Source organism: Phascolarctos cinereus, unplaced genomic scaffold (assembly GCF_003287225.1).
Source record: "Phascolarctos cinereus isolate Bilbo 61053 unplaced genomic scaffold, phaCin_HiC Scaffold_5;HRSCAF=322, whole genome shotgun sequence".
In the NCBI taxonomy this organism is placed as follows: domain Eukaryota; kingdom Metazoa; phylum Chordata; class Mammalia; order Diprotodontia; family Phascolarctidae; genus Phascolarctos; species Phascolarctos cinereus.
In genome coordinates, this window is record NW_027555958.1 from 101,085,988 (window position 1) to 101,109,699 (window position 23,712).

At 39.0% G+C, this 23,712-nt stretch overlaps 1 protein-coding gene across 1 annotated transcript in view; it reads left to right on the plus strand.

The window, feature by feature from the left end:
• SYNE1 (spectrin repeat containing nuclear envelope protein 1) overlaps positions 1 to 14,706 on the plus strand; it is a 560,807-nt gene extending 546,101 nt beyond the window's left edge. The window contains 5 exon segments of the mRNA XM_078155071.1: positions 915 to 1,008; positions 1,011 to 1,126; positions 2,107 to 2,199; positions 3,846 to 3,904; positions 13,574 to 14,706. Coding sequence (XP_078011197.1) covers positions 915 to 1,008; positions 1,011 to 1,126; positions 2,107 to 2,199; positions 3,846 to 3,904; positions 13,574 to 13,814 — 603 coding nt within the window. The 3' untranslated portion in view covers positions 13,815 to 14,706.
• Positions 14,707 to 23,712: the final 9,006 nt, after the last annotated feature.

Consider the following 23,712-nt stretch of genomic DNA (forward strand, 5'->3'; position numbering starts at 1 on the left):
CAGAGTTCTTGGTTCAATTTGTAAAATGTCTGTGACTGCCCTTTCTCTTACTCACTTATTTATTGGTGGGGGGAGGGAGGGATAGGGAATAGTGGATTTTGGTGGCAATGCATTCTTGTCTTCCATTAAGAGAAAATGTTTTTGTGCTAGCAACTTTCTGCATACCTGAAAAGGTTATATCTCATTTACAATCTATTAACTTAACCTAAGGACTTAGTAACTATCAATTGAATGCTAATACAAATCTTGGAAACTACATAGTTTTACCACTGCATTTTCCCCTGCATTATTGATGATAATGATCACCTCTGGAGTTTAGACAGCTCCAAGCATGGAACACACTCCTACCAGACTTTACCGGGAACACCCTCACTCCTTTAGCCAGCATTAGTCATTAAGTGGTAAACGATGTATCTTCCATCCATCTTAAAAATGTTTGACTATACATCAGGAATAAAAAATTGGCCTGAATAATTCCTATATTCACAGCTGGAAGGTTTTTCTTTAAAAATAAATTTATAGCAAAAAATTACTATGGATCTATGTAATGCTTTATATTTTTAAAATCTTTTCTCATTCATTGACACATATGATCCTCACAACAGCCTTGTGAGGTAGGTAGAATCATCATCCCCCTCTTGCACACAGAAAACCTGAGGGTGAGATAGATGTGGTGATTCGCCCAAGACCATGCAGCAAGTTGTGATGAGTAAAACTATCACCTAGTACTCTTTGCTCCCATCCCAATCAGTGCTCTTATTGCTATGCCATCATGGTGACCTTTCTACTTGCATGTATGACATTCCATTGCATGGGCACAGAACTGTCCTAGATTAAAAAGCTATTTTTCCAAGTTTTAGGAAACTGTCTATTGAAAAGTATAGGGGGAAAATGACATTTTACTATGTAAATAGCAAATCAGACGCGAGTTGCTGGAGTCTCAACTAAAGGTGGCATCACTGCAAGATATGTCCTGCCAACTCTTAGTTAATGCTGAAGGAAAAGACTGTTGGAAGCCAAAGAAAAAGTCCATGTCATTGGAAATCGACTTAAACTTCTCTTGAAAGAGGTTAGTCGTCATATCAAGGACCTCGAGAAGATCTTAGATATATCAAGCAGTCAACTGGTAAGTCTCTGATTCATCCATATGCAAACAGCTTAGTTCCCCTTCAGTTGCTGTATAGTTTGTGTCTAGAAGAGAAAATCTCCATTTAAACTGAGTGTCTTTAAATCCAGCTATTAAAAAAAATCAGAATGGGAAGGGCCTGATATAATGGACTTAGTGATTTGTTAGGTCCAAAAGAAAAATTGTTTTCACTCACAAAGGGATAACAGAACCCAACTATATTTTTTTTATGTATAAGTACCAATCACCTTAGGAGCAAAATTTCTGCCAGGAACACAGAGAGTCCATCTTTGCCCCAGTCCTCTCTTTTTCTCTTTGTCAAAGAACCGATTAACTGTAGCATGCAAATTACTTGGCTCCCTCTAGGGCTGAGAAATTAATTGCTTGTAGAAAAAGAAAGAGAGAGAGGGAGGCAGAGAAGGTGTATTGTTAAAAGATTCATTTGTGAATTCCTGTCATGAGTATACAAGATCTCTTATTCTTTTATAAGCATATAAGCATATATCTTAAGCATATAAATCTATCCCAAATAATTTGTAAGCATATAAATCTATCCCACATAATAGCAATGGCAGAAATAACATAATATCGTTGACACCACAAATGGATTACTAGGTGCTTTTGTCACAAATCCCAGATGAGTGAGATTCCCTCAGGGTCTAAGCCACTGCCTAGCTGTAAGTCTGTCATCTTTCACAAGCCATGTTTATTGTTGTACAACATAAAATCATAAGATCACTAAGGAAATCCCCAGTAGGGTTGAAAAAAATTTTAAGATAATAAATTGGCCTATAAAATGTTCAAGAGAAATAGATTTTCTTTGGAGCGCATTTCAAATTCTGGTCCTAAGGACCTCACTATTGGAATCTATAGTTTATTAAAATGTACTAAAAGTCTGAGATTCCCACACCCTAACCCTTGGGCTGGTGATATTCAGAGAGTCCTGAGATTTGTCTAATCAAATTCAATCTTGCACATAGGATTTATCCTCTTGGTCTTCTGCTGATGAACTGGACACCTCGGGATCTGTGAGTCCTGTGTCAGGAAGAAGCACCCCAAACAGACAGAAAACGGTAAATTGATAGTGGCTATCTTCTACCAGCTCTAGGGAGGACACACTAGGAAGTAAAAGGATTTGCAGCCAAAAACAGGGTTCACAGCATTTTCTCGAGGGAAAAGCAAACAATGTCTCTTCCTTCCCCCATAAGAGGTTTTCCTATAGTTTAATATTGCTTCCTTAATCCTGCTGCATTTCTACCATGCATGAAATTAGTAATGGAAGATAGTATCTTTATTTTTAAATTAAAAAAAAATCAGGGCTCAAAGTGTGGCTGGTGTGCAGGATATTTTTGTTGCTCAAATGACCAGTTCTAGCAGGGTCTTCATTGTGCCTTTGGCAGTTTGTCTCCTCTTTACCCCTTTACCATTATTTTTTTGGCTAAAAGATCAGGCTGCCACCTAAAAAAGACTCATCAAAACTTTTTTTTAAAGTCTTAATAAGGCTCTTGATTTAGTGAGCCTAATGATTTTATTAAAATATTTATAAATCTGCCTTATAAGGTTGTAAAATTCTTAAGTGACCAGGTAAGCTGTTCTCCAAAGATACTCCTGGCTTGTGGCCTAGAAGACTTGTGAATTGAGCGGTGGCTCTCTGGCCACCTGCTTCAATGCAAGTGATGCCTATTTGCCCATGGGCACTCCTGAAACAAATGAAAATCAAATCAAAACAAAACAAAACAAAAAAGCTAATTCTGTCCCTGCTGCCCTTTATACCTTGATCTTTGTATGTAACAAGAGATTTTTTTTGTCCTGCTTTATGGTTCCATTGGTTTTTATTATTATCCCATTCTCCTTAGTTCTTAGAATAATATTGATTTCATTTGCACATTTTATAAGCATCTAAGTTCTGTCTTGGTGAGCTTTACGATCTTTTTAAAATTGATTTTTGCAACATTCACTAGTTTCCTGTAGATCATAGTTTCAGAATGTGAAGGAACACTGGCTTTTCAGTAATTTCCATTTCAGCCTCTAGAATGAGTATTTAACTTGTTTGTTCTTTAAATTGCTTTTTATAAGGCATCCTCATGTTAATGTTTTATTAATCTACCAAGAAGGGGAAAATGGACACCTCAGCATTCTAGAAGGTGAAAAATACAACTGAATGAGATGATAAAGTAAACTCATATAAAATTTAAGTGGACAAGAATTTAGTTAAAAAACATGCCAACTAGAAATCTATTATATTTATCTTTGTCATCTGGCTATTTGGTTTATGTGCTTTACAACCCCATTCATTTATGTCCACATACACATTTTCCAGGCCGGACTCTAAAGGGTCCTTTGTTTGCCTTGAAAAACAGTATAGATGAATACTCAGAACTTCTTGCATAATGTGAATAAATTCTTAAATAATGAATAATCTATAACCTATACCAAAACATATAACTAAAAACTAAAATAAAATAAAATTGTGCCACTACTATGGACGTGGTCGGAGTAATAGATTTCATGGATCTTTTATAAATGCTAAGCAATTTGGACGTTCATTTCATTTGTTCAGCAGAAGAAAAGCCAGTTTCCTTGGTTCATGGGTATTGATCACTTCATTTGATTTGTGTTTTCCTTTGCTGCACTTTTAGTTTAATTTTCATCAGTAGCTTGCCTTTATTTGCCTGGACTGAACATTCTTCTTTCTTTACCCCCTGTTCATTGCAAACAGCCACGGGGCAAATGTAGTCTCTCACCGCCTGGACCCTCTGTCAACAATCCACATAGCAGGTACCTTATTCTCCTGGTTTCCACACTGTTCTAGAACTGCAAGAGGATGATGGAAAATGCCCTAATTGGGGCCAACCTGCATATAATCTGCCCTCAGAGGAGTAAAGGAATTACTTATTTTAGAAACACCCTTGCCCTCAATAAGCAGGTTGGCAAAAGTTTGGGTTCCTTTATGTATACCAAAATACTGGTGAATTTTACAGCACAAAGCTCTTGGTCCTCACACACACAAAAGAAAATCATTCTCCAACACAGGGACCATTCTGATATACCATGCTAGATGGTGATCCTTTATATGTGTAACATAAAGACCATGTAGCTGACTAGAACATAACACCATGGCATTCATGGCAAATAATTTTTATCATCCTCTTAGTTCTAGATTTTACATTAAGACAGGTGATCGAACAATGCAATATTTTACCATTTACAGAACCCACAAATATGAATAAAGCATACTAACACTCTCCCCCTTCCCCACTCCCAGCTTTTGATTTTTTTTTTTAACATTTTATTCAGTTTGTGGGTTTTGGGTTCTGGAGATTCTAAAAAATGAAAAGTCAGAATTTGGGTAACTTCATCTAAAAATCCTTAGCACCTTATCTCTTTGGCATTGCATTCTGCTCCTCTGCTATCAACCCATTAAGTCATTAACTGTCCTTGACACTCAGCAGAATGCTTCCATCTGCTTCACTCGGGGAGCAAGACCAGTGTCCACTACTCTGTGACCACTAGAGAGCAGACTTACAGCTGCCGCTTTTTGCTTTTCACTTTGTCTCCAGTAGTCTTATCATTTCTGCAGCTAACAGTGCTTTTGCATTTTTCCTTGTTGGTGTGATGTGTCTGTGTTCCTTCACTCTTTCACTGATCAGTTCATGTTTCCCCCTCTCCCAACCCCAGACAGTTTTAAAAAGACAGAAAGAAAGAAAATGATGTCCTCCCCACCAATTCCAGATTCCAGTCCTAGGTATTTCACTGTTACAGTTCAGCTGCCTGGGAGTTTATCTGGGCTATAGTAGAACTCTGAATTCCTAATGGGAGGGATAAGAGGAAGTCTAAAACTGCTAATAATCCTCATTTGCTATTTTCAGTTTGCCAGTTGTGACAATTATATATGAGAATTCTCACTCAGCTGCCCCAATGTATTGAAATTACACAATAGATATTTTGATGTGCCCATTTCTATTGGACTATACATAGATAGACAAACCGATACATGGATGTATGTGTGTGTATATACATACTTACATACACACATATATGCACACCTGTATTTGAAAACAAAGATTTTCCCAGCAAAATGGCCATTAATAAGTGCAACTGGCAAAATGCAGCTCTGCCACCGTCAGAGTGAGCTTCCCATTATGCATTCCTCTGCCTCTGCAGTAGAGGTAGGGGTGCTACCGTACGGGCAGACAATTGTCTTGTGGGTTCCCTCTCCTACCCCTTACCCCATCCCCCCCACATCCTTCTGCCCTCCCAAAGAAAAGTGATGTATCATTGATTTTAGCTTGGAGAACATTGCTGCCCTTCAGGAGGCAAAAGAGCAAGTGTGGCTCAAACAAAAGAGGAAGGGGAGGGTTACAAAGTTACAGCACAAGCCAGTCTTCCCCCAGATGATAACTGGAAGCTAAATTCAGGCAGAAGTATCTATTGGCCTTGTAGCTGTAGGTATAAGTTGATTCTGTTCCACTCCCCCTACCCCCAAACTCCCTCTCCACATTTCTTCTCAGGATTTCAGGCGTCTCTATGTGCAGGGCTGAGCAGGTGCTTCAACATGCATCTTACCAGCGCTTTGCAGCTTGGGGAACAGCCCCCCTTCTAGCTGGGGCATCCACGCGGCACCTTTCAGATCAGCTCTGTCCCGCACTGTTTATTAACATATCTCCTGAGCAGTACAACACAATGCTCAATTTGTTACTCAGACAGGCATGGAATACAAACGAGTTTCATCTGAATGGTAAACTTAATCAAACACACTAGGCAGACAGGTTGTGGTTGAGGTGGATTGGGTTTTTTAACTCATTGGCGCCGCTGTTTGGGGTGCACCCACTGTGGGCAGTGAATGCAGCTCCTGCTGGGAAAGGATTAACTTACAGTACATGCTGTCACATTGTTCTGGAATACTTTCACATCAGAGTACTTCGTATTTGATCTTGCCCTGGATCAGCAAACTTGAGAGGTTACAGTAGTTAGGGCAGAGAGAAAACTCCAACAATTTAAGAATGTTGACCCCAGAAGTTTAGAGCAGAAATTTTCAAACCAGTTTTTTTTGTTGGTTTTTTTTTACTTTTTTTTTCTTTTATTTAAGTGATATGAGCAGGGTCCGGGATCGGTGTAGAATTTTTTTATTTGAAGTCAAATATCATTTCCTTGTTTGTCAGTTTCTGTCTTCTGTGTAATGCAGTTTAGTCTTGCCATTATGTGTCTGCTCCATGAGCATGGTATTCAGTTTAGTTTACTACACAGCTAAAAAATTTAATGAATCTGGGATTCATAGTGAATTTTATGCTGAATTAATTGATGACAGCCCCTTACACACACACATAACTTCCCTTTCCACTTGAGATTCTAAGGCCATTGAAAAACTGTATGCATTCATATCTATAGTTACAAATTTTATCTAAGAATAGTTGTTTTAAAACATGTAATGTTGCCAGTGATGGTGGCACATACCTACTATCCCTGCTAGTAGAGAGATGGAGTCTTACTTGAGCTCAGAAGTTCTGAGTTGTAATAGGGCTCAAGCCAATTAAGTGCATAGGCCCTGGTAATGCAAGGCCACTTGGCTGCTTAATGAGGGGTCAGAAACAGCAAGTCAGATCAGAGGCGGATTGGGCCTATATCACTAGACACTGCCCTCCCAGCCTGGGTGATTTAGGGTGAAGTAGTCTCCAAAAAAATATTGTGTTTAATGAATTATATTCAAATTTTGATGTGGCAATCAGTCTCTTTCATCCAGCTCTGTCCAAATTCTAGGACTGAAGACCTGGTTAGTGATCATATATTGAAGCCTGTGGTCTCAGAGGTTAGCTAGTTCAGACCCCTTGTTTTATATATTAGGAAACTGGGAGCCAGAAAAGTTAAGTGATTTGCCCAAGCTTCTACAGATAGAATAAGTTCAAGAATGTGGATTAGAACCTATGTCCTCTAACCACTATTCCACAAAGATAGTATAACAAAAAGATATGTTAGGATAACTATGGACTACAGATAGTTTATACATGAATTCAGCTACACTGTGTTTAGATAGACATAGACTGGAATCTCACCATAAAACCTGTTTGCTAGGGAGTAGCATTCAGTAAAAGCTGCTCTCTGTCTCAGATCCATGCAGGAAGCCCTATTTATTAAATTCCGAAAGAAGTTTATGCAGCATTAAAATTATTGGTCCAGTACCTATCCCTCTCCATAGTGTCTACAGGAGTGGTGTCAAGCTCAAAAATCAATTTACTCTATATAAAGCAGTTCTGTGTGTTGAGTTCTAATGACAGTTGCAAATATTAAGGCTCTAATGCATTTCTCTTTCTCTTTTTTTTGCCCTATAACAAGGTTCTCATTAATACAAATGGTGAATTCCCCTAGATATGGCTTCATTAATCAAATTTGCACTGTGGGGGTTCCCTCTCCTCCCCTTACCCCATCCCACATACACACCTCCATGGGGCTGGAACCAATAACCACATTTTACATAATTGTAACTTTAAATGCTGACAATTTAAACAAATGTAACCATTTCTCTAGATTCATTATTTGTACTAATACTTCACTTGAGTTCCAAAATATCATAGGAACATAGATGTAGACTGACTTCACATGTCATCTAGTCCAATGCCCCTATTTCATAGGTAGGAAACTGAGCCAGAGAAGTCAGTTGTCTTGATTGAGTTCACATAGCTAGTAAATAGAAAAAGTAGGATTCAAACCCAAGAAAGCCCTGACTCCCAAATCTATCTCATTTGCTACTGTTCTGTGTTTCCTATCAGATAAATATACTACTCCTTGAAAATGTTAAGCACTTTACAAGTGCTTCATTCTGTGGTTGAAGTCACATCTAGGTGACTTCCACAGAATGCACCTAGAATTCAGTGGTCTCTTATTTCTTAGGTGGCTGGTCTGTTAATTCCCGTGATAACTCTTCACAAAGCTAGGTGATATAATAGAGTGCTGAACGTGAAATCTAGAAGACCTGAGTTCAAATCTTACCTTAAGATACTTACTAGGGGACACTCCATGGCACAGTGGATAGAACATTGGCTCTGGAGTCAGGAAGACCTGAGTTCAAATCTGGCCTCAGATACATAACACGTACTAACTGTGTGATCCTAGGCAAGTCATTTAACCCCATTGAATAGCCGCAAAAAAAAAAAAAATATATATATATATATATATATATATATATATATATATATATATATACACACATATATATATATATATATATACACATATATATATACACACACACACACACACACACATATATATATATATATATACACATACATATATATATACTTATGAGCTGTGTAACCCTGGACAAGTCACTTAGCCTTTCTCAATCTCATTTTCCCCATCTGTAAAATGAGGATACTAACAGCAACTACCTCTGAGGGTTAGTGTGAAGATAAAATAGGATAATATTTGTAAAGCACTTTGTGGACTTCAAAGTGCTTTATAAGTGCTAGCTATCATTATTGTTGTTGTCGTCTACAATTCAAGAGGCGGGATAGTATAATGATTAGCAACCTGGCTTCACAGCTAGGAAGATCTAGATTCAAGTCCTGTCTCTGATACCTACTTGACATGTGATCCTGGGGAAATCTAACCTTAACCTCTCAATCGTCTAAGACTTTAAATTTCAGAGCAGGTGCCAACCTCACTAGAAGAAGGAATCTCCTCAAAAGGGAAGTCCCTTATACCAAAGAAATTACAAATCCAGTCTCTATCCATTACCCCTATTGTTTGCAGCACCAGTGTCAAACCCAAATAGAAATAGGAGCCACTAAATCATACATAAGGATCCCCACAGGTCTCATGTTGACTTCTAAGACTACCCATGTTTACATATTTTCATTAATTTATTTATTTTATTAAATGTTTCTCAATAGCATTTTAATCTGGTTTAGTCCATGCTTGGGAGTATTTTGGGCCCTGCATGTTTGACACCTCTGTTCTAGAGCACTCCAGACCAAGATCTTGGTCATTCCTGATAATAAAGAATTTTAGTGATCAAGGTGGTATGGCACCAGTTCAGAAGCTTGGATTGGTGTATGGTGGGCCTGTGGTGGCCCTGGACCAAGATAAAATATTGAGTCTGGAATTAGAATGTATCCAAGCTTTGAGATTGCCCCCCAGGTTACAGGTAAAGGATAATGCCCTTTTCCCTAAAAACCTCTGCATATAATAGAACCACACATCTGTTTTTCCAGATATAGTTGCCACATAGGGCAAATCATGATGAATTATTTAGTTAATCCATCTCCCATGTTAACCAACAGGTTATGAAGTTCCTCAAAATATTTTTAACAACTCCTCCAGCAAAGTGTTTTGATTTGAATGATAATTGGAACAGATTGGATTCTTCTCATTTCCTTGATTGCAACTTTTTTTTTCAAAACAAGTCCTTTTTGATTCTTGCCTCCATCCACTCTTGTGTGCTGTTTTGTTTTTCCATTGGACCCATACTTACCCTGACAAAGTAAAGTGTGACACTGAAGCAATTTAAATGGGGAAAAAACCCTACTATTGAGAGGAAGGGGAATTTTTTTTATTAGAACTATCTTGCTTGTTTTCATTAATCAGATTTCTTGGTTCAGCTTCCATTTCATTTTGTCAGTGTAGACACATTCTAAACACAGAGCAGTAACCATGCCCATTAAGGTAGCAGTGCCAAGGGAAGAAGAAAGAAAGGAGCCAGAGGCTAGTCAAAAGGCTGCCTTTGTTCTTTCTCTTGGAAATCCTCCCAAACCTCCATTGAAATCCAGGTGTCTGTAAAGCCAAGGATAAATATTAAAAGAGTACTTTTCACCCCAGGATCATTAACCCTGTTGGAACTTTAAAGGCAAAAACCAGATTCACCATAAATAAGAGGTGACTTTGGTCACTCTTGAACCTTGGTGGTTCTCCACCCCCCCAAAAAAAGGGAGTTCTGTAAGGAGGTAGATTGAAGTTTTCAAGGGAAGCCAACTCCTCAGAAGGTAATTAAGCACTATGTGTTCCCTTTGTCCCTACCTCAGCCCATTAACTCTCAGTGTGTTGGCATTCTTAGACAGTAGAAGGCCTGGTCTAATTGAACTTTAATAAGGAATGCTCTGATGCTGTTAAATGTGCCATGTCCTTTCAGGGGGCTCTTTACAATACATGACTTTACATAACACAAGAATAAGCAACTTTTTGCTTTTGACTTTTTGCTCAAGAGCATCCTGTTGTTTAATGTGCAACCTTTGTTTTGATCTTGAACTTTGACCTAAACATCCAAGAAAGTGCATCTTCCCCCTGCCCCATAATTCAAATCTGCCAGGCAAATTTCATCACCAGTTATGTGCATAGGTCAATCCATCTCTGAAAGGCTTAAGAATCTGCTGCAAAAATGAATCACAACAAATTATCTTTCATTCTAGTTGAACATTAATAATTGCAGTATTATTAGTAATCATTAACTTGGCCATAATCAGCAGGTTCTAAGTAAGGAGCATCATCTTTACCTGAAGACTGATAAAAGTTGTCAAATCAATGTAAACTGAAGAAAGTCTATTAAATATCCATGATCACTTGAGACCACCCATTTAAGGATACGTTAAAGCAAGCCAGTGCAATACTGCTCCAGTAATCCTCTGATTATATTTAGAAAGCAGAGAAGGAAGCATGTCCATGCTTTAGTTACTTTGTGCCAAGTACTGGAGATACACAAGCAAAGATGAGCCCTGTCCTCAAGGAGCTTACTTTCTAATGAGGAAAACAAAACGTGGGAGTGGTATCTGATCAGTGGGAAATCAGATGGTTCCAAGTGTTTTCAGCTATGAGTACGCTCTTTAAGTTCATCCCAAAACCTTCTCCATGTGAGACAGCCATGTCACAAATGTGAGCCAGAAGCTCATATCTGTTCTTTCACAAACCAAGTCTAAATAAACTGAGGACACTGGAAACTACATTGGACTCAGAGTCAGGAGGCCTGAGTACTAGTACTGCCTCTGCCAGAAACTAGCTGTGTTACTAGCTTTTCTGTCAGATCACAAAAAGACTTTTCCCTCACAGTCTCAGTTTCCTCCCTGTTCCTCTTTTTTTTTTTTTCAATCTATTAAACGAGGGATTGGCCCAAGAGATCTCTACCTTGAAGACTCTGAATCTGTGACTCAGAAGCTGAAATTAAAGAGGAAGTCTTGCTTGCTGCTTTTTAATGTGTCATTATACTCTTTCTGTGACATTTCCACAGAATGAATCATTTTGTTCGGTATAGTATACGTCTGCAGTTTGTGTACCAGCCTGGCTATGTATTAAGAGGCTCAAAAGGTTGGCTGTAGCGTGATCCATTTTTTCGATCCTAGTAACTTTTAGAGAGCAACTGCTACTTTATAAAGAAGTTTCAACCTATGTCAATAGATGGAATACCCATATTTATGGAATCACAATTCCCTAAAGTTTTGAAGTATATAATTTTGCACAGCGCATGCATGAATTTACTTCTACTTTTAATGCCGGAGCAGTTCTCGGTTTGACCAGTAGATGGCAAACATTCTTTTTGCTTCCTTCATATAATCATAGGATTTAGAGCTGGACACTCAGAAACGAAGTGTCAATTTGCCCAGTCAATGAGAGAAGAATAGTTTCATTGCATCATAAAAAATCTTAGAGCTAGAAGAGACCTTAGTTAGACATTTAGGGAACAGGGCCTTTTTTTTTTTGTCTTTGTATATCCAGTGCCTAGCACACTGCCTTGTACATAGGAAATGGTCCCTGAATGTCTATTGAATTGAATTTTTGAATCTTGTAAAATTCCTCATTTAACTAAGAATCCAAGGTCTAGATAACTTGCCCAGGGGTATCTAGCAGATGAAATAGAGCTGGTACTCCCCAGGAGTTTTAATTCCCACTCTGGTATGGGATGTTCTGTAGACACTCTGAGCTTCCACACTACTCTTGCTGTTCCCCTTCCCAGCTGTGTTTGTTAGATCAGCATTAGAACTTCTGGCAAGACGTGGTTTCCAGCCCACCAAGGCAAGTCTGGGCTAGTTTTAAACATGTGCCGCGCTAGTGTTCTGTTGTTCTCTCTCTCTCTCTCTCTCTCTCTCTCTCTCTCTCTCTCTCTCTCTCTCTCTCTCTCTCTCTCTCTCTCTCTCTCTCTCTCTCTCTCTCCCTCTCTCTCCTCCTCCTCCTCCTCCTCTCCCCCTCTCTCCCCTTCCCCCTCTTCTCCCTCTCCCTCCCATCCTCTCCCTTTCCCTCTCCCTCTCCTCCCCCCCTTCCTCTCCTCCCCTTTATGTCAGTTTATGAACACACAGTAACCTATTTTCCATAACAGAGTTGAGCCACAGTGACTTCATTGAAACCAAAAGAATGCATGAAACTTACATGTTACGTATTATGACTATATCTCTCCACATATGGGTTTCTTCTACCTTTTTTTAACATGTTTCTTACATATTTTAGAAACAATATCTACACTCAACATGGACATTCTGTGGGGGAGAGGGAATGCCAGAACAGTAATGTGGTATCCCAGTAGAATATCTTTCACTTATCCAATACACCTTTGATAGCACACATAACTTCCTTTGTCTTTTGATTGTACTTCAACGAATTATAGTTACCACTAGTTACCTATCTGCTCCACAATAAAATATCATTATCAACAACAAAACAGAGCAGTGGAATTTTCATTCTCAAAGTCTTGGGGTATCTAAACCAGAATCCCATTTGGAAGATTCCATAGCCAATAAAAGAACTTTCCCAAGAGTTCCTGAAACCTGTGAGCTTTTTCTTTCCTACCAACTAAACTCAAAGCAATTATAGTCATTGCATTTAGCATCCTTAATCACTATAGTCAAAAACAAAAACAAAACAGTTATCCTATATTCCTGCAGTGAAAGCTTGCCAGGGCAAGGTGCTGATTCTGTGCAAAATCAAATTATGATGTATACTCTTTAGGCCTAATCAGGCTTCCATGGGTCTTTCCAAATTGCTGGGGACAGACTTTTGCATTTATTTCATGGGTTTTCGTGTACTGGAGATTGTTTATGATATTTAAATATGAGTAACCTTGTCTAAGATATCCCTTATGTTCTCAGCCTCAGTATGTATTGCCTCACATATTCATGTTTTAATTATTCTAGAGCTACTTAATTTCTTCTGGTAAATTTGTATAAAGCAATTATCTTTGTTAATGGAAAATGTTTTGCTGAATTAAGAGAAAAAATTAGTGGAATCTGAGCTCTAATTAGTTATTCTTTAGTTGATTGATTAAATGTTTATTTTGCATCAGTACAGTTTTCAAACAACTCTTTTGTTAGTGTTGGGAAAATAGCATGGGCTCTTTGCAAACCAGTGATGGTAAATTGGTCAGCTGAATTATGTCTGGCATATTCCTGTAGATTCCAGGAAGAGTAACCAAACCAAGAAGCAATGTCCCTTACAAGTGTTTTTGTTCATTCTCTGTGTTGGTTCTTTCCTCAGGTCCGTAAGAGGTGGCTCCGATTCCTCCCCTTCTGAGACCCAGCCAGCTCAGTCCTGCCAGGCCTTCCTCCTCCGAGTCCTCAGAGCCGCTTTACCTCTTCAGTTTCTCCTTTTGCTCTTAATTGGTCTTGCCTGCCTGGTACCAATGTCTGAGGAGGACTACAGCTGTGCCCTCTCCAATAATTTTGCCCGATCATTCCACCCCATGCTCAGATATACCAATGGCCCACCTCCTCTATGAATCAGAAGACTAGTATTCATGTGTACGTGTACTGTTAGCAGAAGAATCTGGCAAAAAAAATTAATAATAAAAGGCAAATATACACACAGTTACACAATTTAAAAAAAAAATAAAATCCATCTGAAAAAAGGACCTTTGCCAAATGGAATGCACATAGGGTGGCAGCTTCTTGTATCTCCTAGATCTCGTGTGCAGATCACCACATTGGCAGTAGGTCGTAAGGAGAGAGAATCGGAACAGAGCCAGTATTTTGGAAGAAACCTCAATTTCCAAACCCAGAACCCTAGCACTAAGAAGACTTTTAAGTAATAGCTGCCAGTGGCCTGGGATGTTTGCCACCTGAATTTTGGCCTTTGGCTGGTTCTGTGGATAGCCAAGGATTTTATTATACTGTTGGAGTAACTTTCCCATGTGCTGCTGCCTGGCTCTGTTAGCCAGTCATCCCAAAGTACCCTATCAGTATCATGGGATCTACAAATCAACCAGTGCTTAAGAGATTTTAGAATCTTGTACCATACAATTTTAAAGAGCTTCAATAGCTGCTTACTTTTTACCTTGGTTACTTTTTCAGGCATGATGTTCTAACTTTTGCTTTGGATGCACAGGCTGTAAATCTTAAAAGCACTTTTTAAAAAAGGTTTAAAGAAAACTGGATGTAATAAATAAGATCATGGAAGGTTTTATGAGAAAAAAAACTATTGAATGTTAAGTGAAAAAAAGGAAGATATTTATGTATGTACAGTTTGCTAAAGCCGTTTTGTTTGTATTGATTTATTTGCATTTATTATAGATACCCTAAAATATTTGTCTGTTCTTTTTTAATGATAATATTGAAAAATCTAAGTTTCAAGATTAAGCAGGGGAAATTAAAATATAACCATATGTATCTACAGATGTTTCATTTATTTTCCTCACAAAAAGTCACATTAGGATGACAGTCAAGGACAAATATAACAGCAAAGGCCTTTAAAATATAGGTACAGATTGTGGCCATCATAAAAGTAAAATTACTTTTCTTTTCTAAAAGAAAAAATTATCCTTCACTTCACTGGAATGCATTAGAAATTAGCTTTAGTTCCATGGGATGAATGAACAAAGAAAAAATTATTTATTAAAGGTTTACTATGTGCTGAGAACTGTGTAAATTTTGAGGATGTGAACACAAAAAGAGAGAGAGAGAGAAGAAGGAGGAGGAGGAGGGAGGAGAAGAAGGAGAAGGTGGTGGAGGAGGAGGGAGAAGAGGAGGAGGAGGTCCCTGTCATCAAGGAACTAACATTCTTTCGGGGTGCAACAACAAGAAATGGGGCTGATAGAAAATTACAGAGATGGAAAGGGGAGCGATGATTTCCAAGCTGCTTCAATTTTTAAAATATATTACTTTATTTGGATTTTGGTATTTTCTAGAATGCAGTTCTATAGGATACTTTTGGCGTTCAAGGGAGATATACCCTAGAGGTCTCTTTGAATAGCGAAATCTACAAATACTGGACTGAAAAGAGGGAAAGGAAAGATATGGAATTTATCAATAATCATCTACTAGTAGTATTAATAGTAATGTCTGTGATGGGCCAGGCACTGAGAAAAGACAAAAATGAAACAGTTTCTGCTCACAAGAAGCTTATATTCAATCAAAGGAGACATATATATGTATACATATATACGTACATAAGATATATACACAAGCCACATACATTGGATGGGAAGTCACTAGCAACTGAAAGGACCAGGAAAAGCCAAGAGAAAGACAATCATAGGAGAATAAGAGTCTGACCTAATCTTCACAGGCACCTGGTATATGTGAGTATTCCTCATTTTTCCTTAAAGAGATTGGTCCCTTTTTTTCCCCCTTCCTCTCTTTTTCCCTAGAAGGGATGAGTTGGGTTTTGGGTAAGGGAGCCTGATTCATATGGAGAGCTTGGACTAGCCCGAGCTGAGGAGATTAGACCAAGTGTTTCCACGTTCTAAACTGGTACTAATGCCTTGCAACTTTAGTCACCTCACAACCTCATGTGTGAAAGACAGCTCTACTAAATATTTGGTATATGCATTGTTACTTACTGCAAAGAAAATATAATTTGTCTTTGGAACCTCCCAATATCCCTTCACAATACTTTTCTACTAACCCAAGGTACCCAAGTTCCTCCTGCTCTCTAATTGTCCAAAATTCCCCATTCTGTCCAGACTTAGCTTTTCCCAAAGTGTCCTATACTTCAGAATTATCCCTCTCCCTCTTCCCTGCCTGCATTAAGAATGTCTATACCTCTGATCTTTGTTGCTGATTTCAGTGAGATGCTGATTTGACTCTAACCAATGTAAAAATAACTAAGAGGCTTGACTTGACCAGATGACTCCCAAAAGAGATGCTTCCTGATCACTCAATTGGATACTGGCTGAATATGTAACAATATGTCACAGGAATAGAAGCTGGGGAAACTGAGTTAGCTCAATTCAAGTCAATTTAACAAACATGTATTACATGCCTTCTATGTGTCAAACACTGAAAGTTTCTAAAGATCAAAAAGACAAAAATGATACAGTCTCTACCCATAGGAAGCTTACATTGTTCAGAGGGGACAACACAGATACTGATGAGTAAATAATTAAAAAAATATAAAATAAATGCAAAATAATTTTTAGTGTGATGGGATTAACAACTGAGGGAAGCAGAAAACACTTCTTATAAAAGAAGGCACTTGTAAAAAGCCTGAAAGGGAGTTTCGGATTCCCAGAAAGATCATCTAATCCAACTCCTTCACAGTGCAAATGAGTAAACAGAATCCCAGTGAGGTGAAGTCACTTGCCCAAGGTCACATAGCTAGTAAGTGGTAACAAGGTAGACATCCAGGTCAGCTATTTCCAAATCTTTCCACTACAACTTTCATGGGCATGTTAGGCTACTTCAACGCTTAAAAGATGAAAATAGTCAACAGCTATTCATTATATGAAGAATAGGAGAATGCAAAGAGTGTTAAGACCCATCATTTTGGTTTATAACTGTAACATCTCTCATACATTTCTTTTCTCCACTCACACAGCAACCACCTAGATTTCAGGCCCTTGTCACCACTTGTCTGGACTATTACAATTGTCTTCTAAATGATCTCTGGCCTCTGGTCTCTCTCTATTCCCATCCATCCTTCACTCAGCTGTCAAAGTAATTTTCCCAAAGCATTGGTCTGCACCTTTCCTGTCCTGTCAGTAAATTCCAGTGGCTCAATATTACCTCTGGGATCTAATAAACTCCTCTGTTAAGGTAAAGCGAGACCAGATTGTAGAGGGCCCTGAATACCAAGCTGAGGAGTTTGTACTTTAACTTACAGGCAAAGGAGAGCCATTGAAGACTTTAGAAGCTTTAGGGAAGAAAACACTTTTAGGAAGAATAATCTAGTTGAGTAATGTGTAACAAGTTAGAAGAAGGACATTCAGATCAGGGCTCCTTAGTCTGGAGTCTATGAACTTTTGAAAAATATTTTTATTACTATTTCAGTATAATTGTTTTCCTTCATAATCCTATGTATTTTGCCCATTTAGAAACATTGAGTAGAGGTCTATAGGCTTCACCAGCCTGCCAAAAATGGTTCATGATGAAAAAATAATTAATAACTTTTAAGAGACCAATTCTTTTAGATTACTGCAATAATTCAGGCATGAACCAGGTCTGGGAAACTCCCACAATAATGTCATTAGGGAGGGATTATTCTTCCTTTGTCTCTGCTCCATGCATCTGGACAATAGTTGACCATACTTCCTGGCAGATCAGTATTAAGGCTCTGATGCAAAAATCTTTTCTGAAGCTGGAGCATTGCCATTGTCACACACACACACACACACACAAATCCACATTCAAGCATAAATAACGCAAAAATTGAAGCCAGTGATAAGCTAGTGGGTGTTCCTCAGCCTTTTTTCTAGGAACTAGCCTGCTACATTGTGGGGGCATATTGCATCATTGATGAGTCATGGTTTAAAGGAATATGTTATTGATTAAGAAAACTTGCAGAGGATAGCCCCCAGTAGTGAAGAGGTCCAGAGATTTTGGGGTGCTGGGGACCCCAAGATTGTGGTACCGGACCCTGCCTGAAAGAATTCAACTCAAATCTTCTTCCAGCCAGAGGAAAGGTTTATTAGTGATAAATCACATAGGCCAGGTAACACACATGAGAACAAGCAGGCATGAGAAAGGCTCAGCCTCTTGGGTGTGATATTCTCAGCCTGAATGAGGGCCAGGGTAGATCTTATATACTAAAGTGACTTTGGGTGACCAGGGGAGGGTCTGGGAAAAGGGTGTGGGTGAGAATTCTGATTGGAAGGTCTGAGAGATTGAATAGACAATGGGAATAGATAATGAAATCAAAAAGGTGGGGCTAGGGCTTTCAAAGGGAGATAAGGGCTGGGGCCTGCAGACAAATAGGAATCAGATTCCCTTTGGGCAAGGGGCAAAGACCCGGGCTTGGGCCACACCCCATACAAAACAAAAAACATCCTAGCTCAAAGTGTCATTTACTTTCTCATTAATTAAAATCAAATTGAGTGACAAAGCATTAGAACATGAACATGGAAGTTATGAGGAAGTAGAACTTGAGAGTGACTACCTTCTGCAAGATGATGATTTATATAATAAGAGCTAGTCCATAGAGGGGAAGGAGACACTTACCCAGAGGCCTGCCCACCTCATTGGATATACTGAGGGGAAGGAAGTTCAAGAAAAGTTAATCACTCCCATGCAAATAGCAGTTTTTAGCAACATGGAAAGATAGGGACAATTCCATTTTCGTTAAAGTGCTTCCTGGAACTGAAAAAGCATTTAATTGATGAAGGAAAAGTGGTGGCTACTAACTATAAACTCATTTCTAGTATAGTTGATATGAAGATAGAATATTACTATTGCAGGGCCTGAGAGGTGGAAACCCAAGTGAATGAATGTTTAAAAAAAAGGGGGAGTGAGGGGGGAGGCTGGACAAAAAAAAATGATCAAAAAGATGAGATCCCACATTGCTAATCATTAGTTTGGGGAGATAAAACAAGGGTCATGAAAGGGCTAGAAATGGAAGAGCAATTTCAAAAAAGGCAGAAGAAGAAAGAATCCATCTGGAATTTGTGGTATTTTCAAATCCAGAAAAAAAGGTATTAGAAAATGGAAAATGGTTTTATAGCCAGAAATTATGGATAGGATTAAAGATCTTCAGGAAAGGCATATGTTTTAGTTCAGAAAGGTCTCTCTGGAAGTAAGACATTGTTACGCTTAATTTCTCAAAAATCAAGGTGATCATAAACTCCAGTCTTCCTACTTTCTGCAGGAAAAGAGAGAGAGAGAGAGAGAGAGAGAGAAGAGAGAGAGAGAGAGAGAGAGAGAGAGAAGAGAGAGAGAGAGAGATAAAAGTGGCAAAGAGAGCGTTTGAAGAAAGTCTGAGATGGAAAAGCCAGCACTAGTTCATGTAAATCTCCCCAGTTTTCTCTGAAACCACTCCTTTCATCATCTCTTAGAGTACAATAATATTCCATTAGATTCATATGCCACAATTTGTTCAGCCATTCACCATCCTTAGCTTCTAGCTCTTTGCCACCACAGAAAACAAAACTGTTATCAAGTACAGAAGGGAAAATTTCAGGTAGATGGATTCACAGCCTGCCACCTCAAAATGAATGTTAAGTAACAGGCTGTCTAGATAACTTGGAAGCAATAGCCACAATAAGCATAAGCTGGCATATATACTGGCAAGGTAGAGTTACTTGTATTACTAGTAGTTACTGTGCAAAAATGGGCCTTCAGGAACCAAAGGCCAGAGTCTCAAAATAGTCAGAATGGATGGGAACAAGAAAAATTCAGAATATTGGCTCTGCTGCCACCTGACCACTTCTTCTTTATTTTCTGCCTACAACTTTATCTGTAATGGAAGGTTCAAGGTTAAAGGTGGGGAGAAATGTAAAAGTTCTCAGGGTTTACATTAAATAGGTTAATCAGTAAGATTGGACAATGGCTGATTAGTGTGTATTTTCCTGAGATCACCGCATGTTTTGTTTGAATAGTTCTAAAGACACTGCTGAAAAAACAAACACACACACACACACACACACACACACACACACACACACAACAACAACAACAACAACACAAGCCAAAACAAAAACAAACAAAAACCTGGCATCTGGGCCCTGAGGGTACCTAGGAATGAGTTGTATTCATTTTATTTTGGTCCCCACCTATAGTGTCCAGGGAGCAGAGAGGAAAATTATAAGGAAAACCATCCCATGCAATATGGTGAAGTGCAAATAGGACTGAGAGACAGAAGGTCTGGCTGGTTTCAGGACTTACCACACTTCTGGAACTAATTAACTAATTATCTGTGTGACTTGGAACAAGGCATTTCACCTATCTTGGTTTCCTTGCATATAAAATGAAGGGGTTGTACTAGGGATTTTTGTAAGTTCAAACTTTCTAGGACCTGGCATCTGATAATATAATTGGGGGCTCTTCAGCCACCAGAAAGTGAACTAAACCTAGGGAAGCATACACAGACTGCAAAAAAGAAGAAATGGGGAAATGAAGAAGGGGGACACTTAAGTACACCATTACATTAAATGTACCATCATATTCTGATGGAAGATCTCTTCCCTTTCAACTTTTCTTAACTGTTTTGTTGCTATAGTAAGATGTGTTTTTGAGGAGTAATTTTTTTTCATTGTCAGCAGTGAAAACTAGCCTGGGCCAAGGGAGAAGGCAGAGGCATAACAGTACATAAGCTTCTGAAGCCAGAAGCTTCAGGGATTCAATGGCAGTGGGTAGGATTCAGGACAGCTTTGCAGCAAACCAGTTTCCTCTTGCTAAAAATTGTTTAGCATTGGATGGAATGTGAATGCAGAAAAATTCTAAAAGTAGGATGCATTGGTTTTACCTATTTTGGATAGATTGGTGAAGGCAGGGGATCGAACTGTAAGCCAGTAAGAGCTCCTTCCAGCTTTGGAATTTAAAAAGAACTGTATCATTGCCTAATTCTTTTGGGCTGGTGAAGGAGTGTCAAGATTCTCCCCAAAGCTTTTCTCTCCTCCTGCCCATTTCTTATCTTTTGAAAGTCTATAGAGTACCAGAAAGTTGAATGTGCTTGGGAGAGAAAGCCCAAAACCAACAACAAGAAGAGAATCTGTAGGAGAGAAACACACTTCTACTTACAAAGCTTCATCCATTCCCATTCTTCCCATTTTCATATCCCTCTGGGAAAACATATGACCATTTTCTTTGCCAGCATATAATGAGGAAATAGCTCCCAGCTATGTGAATGCCAAACTCTCTCATACCATCCCATTTAGTTATACTCACTAAGCTTTGGTTAAGTGCCTGCTAGGCAACTAGGTGGCACATTGGATAGAGCACTTGGCCTAGAGTCAGGAAGATGTAATTTAAAATCTGACCTCAGACACTTACTAACTGTGTGAACCTGGGCAAGACACTTCACTCCTGTTTACCTCAGTTTCCTCATCTGTAAAATAAGGATGATAGTAGCACGTTCCTTACAGAGTTGTTGTGAGGATCAAATGAATTATTATAAGGTGCTCAGCACAGTGCCTGGCACATAGTATGCATATAAAAATGTTAGGTATTATTTTTATTACTACTACTATTTTTGAGGCATGGGCTAGGGACTGAATCAGGGTGGTGACCAGTAGAGTGGAAAGAAGGAAATCAATATCGGACATGTTGTATATGTAGAATTGGTAAGACCAAACAATTGACAAAGATGAGGGGTTAAGGAAGAGTAAAGGGTAGAGGAATAATCCTGAGTTTGTGAACCTGGGCATCTGGAAAGATGTCCCTACCTTCGGCAGAAATTGGGAGGTTGAGAAAAGTGATGGATTTAGGGGGAAAGACAATGAGTTCTGTTTTCAGTGTATTGAGTTGGAGATACCTATGAGTCATGTAAATATATTATGTGTATATATATATATACATATATATATATATATATGTATATATCAGAGATATTCAGCAGGCAGTTAGCTATGGAGGACTAGGTTCAGGAAAGAAATAAGGGTGGAATATGTAGATTCAGGAGGCATCTGAACAGAAATAATAGTTGAATCAATGGGAACTAGTGGGATCACCTAACAAAGTGAGGTGAAGGAGTGTAGAAAAGAAGAGAAGAGGGCTAAAAAGAAATCCCTGTGCAGAGGAGAGGAGACATAGATGACAACACTGGAAGGCAGATTAAGAAGGATGTCAGACAGATGGGGGAGAACTAAAGGAAGGCTGGTCTTTAACAACCCAGGGAGGAGAGAACAATTAGGAGATAGGGATGAGTGTCAAACACTGTAAGAATGATGAGGTCCGAGGAAAGATTATTTCATTCAGCAGTTAAAAGATCAATTTTTGTCCTTTGAAGAGAAGTTTAGCTAAGTAGTGGAATCAGGAGACAGATCACAAGGACTTCAGGAATGAGCAACAAATAAGGGCTCAGAGACAAGGAGTATTGGTGGCTTTTCTAGGGGTTCTACTGAAAGAAAGAGAGAAGAGATATAGGAGGATCTTGAAGTGATGACAGTGTCAAGGGAAAGTATTTTTTTAAGGATGGAGATTTCAGCGTATTTGTGGGCAGCAGAGAAGAAAGCAATGAATACAGAGACTGAAGATTAGTAGTGTTAAGGAAGGATTATTGAAAGGGCAAAATCCTGAAGGCTACACCACTTGGATTGGCTTTCCCAAAAAGAAGGGGCACTTTTTTTCCCCAGACACTGGCACAGAGGTGGAGAAAATGGGGGATGATGTTGAAGGGATTTGAAGCATAAAATTGGAGAGAAGGAAGAATTCAGAGTGGATAGCTTCCATTTTCTTTGAAAAGTAGAAATCAAAATCCATTGCTGAGAGAGTGAGGAGGGGGCAGCTGGGTGACACAGTAGATAGAGCACTGGCCCTGGATTCAGGAGGACCTGAGTTCAAATCCAGCCTCAGACACATAACACTTACTAGCTGTGTGACCCCGGGCAAGTCACTTAACCCCATTGCCTAGCAAAAAAAAAGAGGGAGAGAGAGAGAGAGAGAGAGAGAGAGAGAGAGAGAGAGAGAGAGAGAGAGAGAGAGAGAGAGAGGAGATGGTGGCTGGAAGAGAGAGGACAGACATCATGGAAAATATACTGGTCAATCATGGAAAAGGATAACTGTCCATAGGATAAGGCTGCAAGGGATTTAAGGATAGAGGAGAGCGCAAAGTTGAGCTTAGCTATAAGATCAAGACTGTGGGGGCACAGTGGATATAGCCCCAGCCCTGCATTCAGAAGGACCTGAGTTCAAATCTGGCCTCAGACACATAACACTTACTAGCTGTGTGACCCTGGGCAAGTCACTTAACCCCATTGCCTAGCCAAAAAAAAAAAGGGACTGTGGAGGGAAGAATTTAAGGCAAGAGCAGGGTTGATGAATTGAGGAAATAGGGAGGGGTAGATTAACCAGAAATCACAATGAAAATAAAAAATAGATTTGTGAGGAGTGAAATGGAGGGGGAAATGGCAGGGTACAGAGATTATGGCTTGAGATACTTTTCATATTTTGGGCTATAGAGGTCTAGGAGTTATGGGTGATGGCAAGATGAAGAGCAGAACATCCCTTGGTGTAGATGAGGTAGAGGTACAAATAATAGGAGGATGATCAGTTAGGAGACAACGATGACTTGACTTGATGATATAAATATGGAAAATACAGATGTCTTCTTAGGTCCTTTCCAGTTGTAAATCTATTATCTATTCTATATGACTTTTCCATATTAGTTACTAATTCTGAGAACAAAGGTCGAAATGGAGAAGTCTGTGATTCTGCTGTTAAATTCCTTGAGAGATGAGAGGAAAATGATTTAGGAACCTCTAGACAGATGCCACAAGAATCTGGTTAGGGCAAGGTTTACCCTGGAGTCTG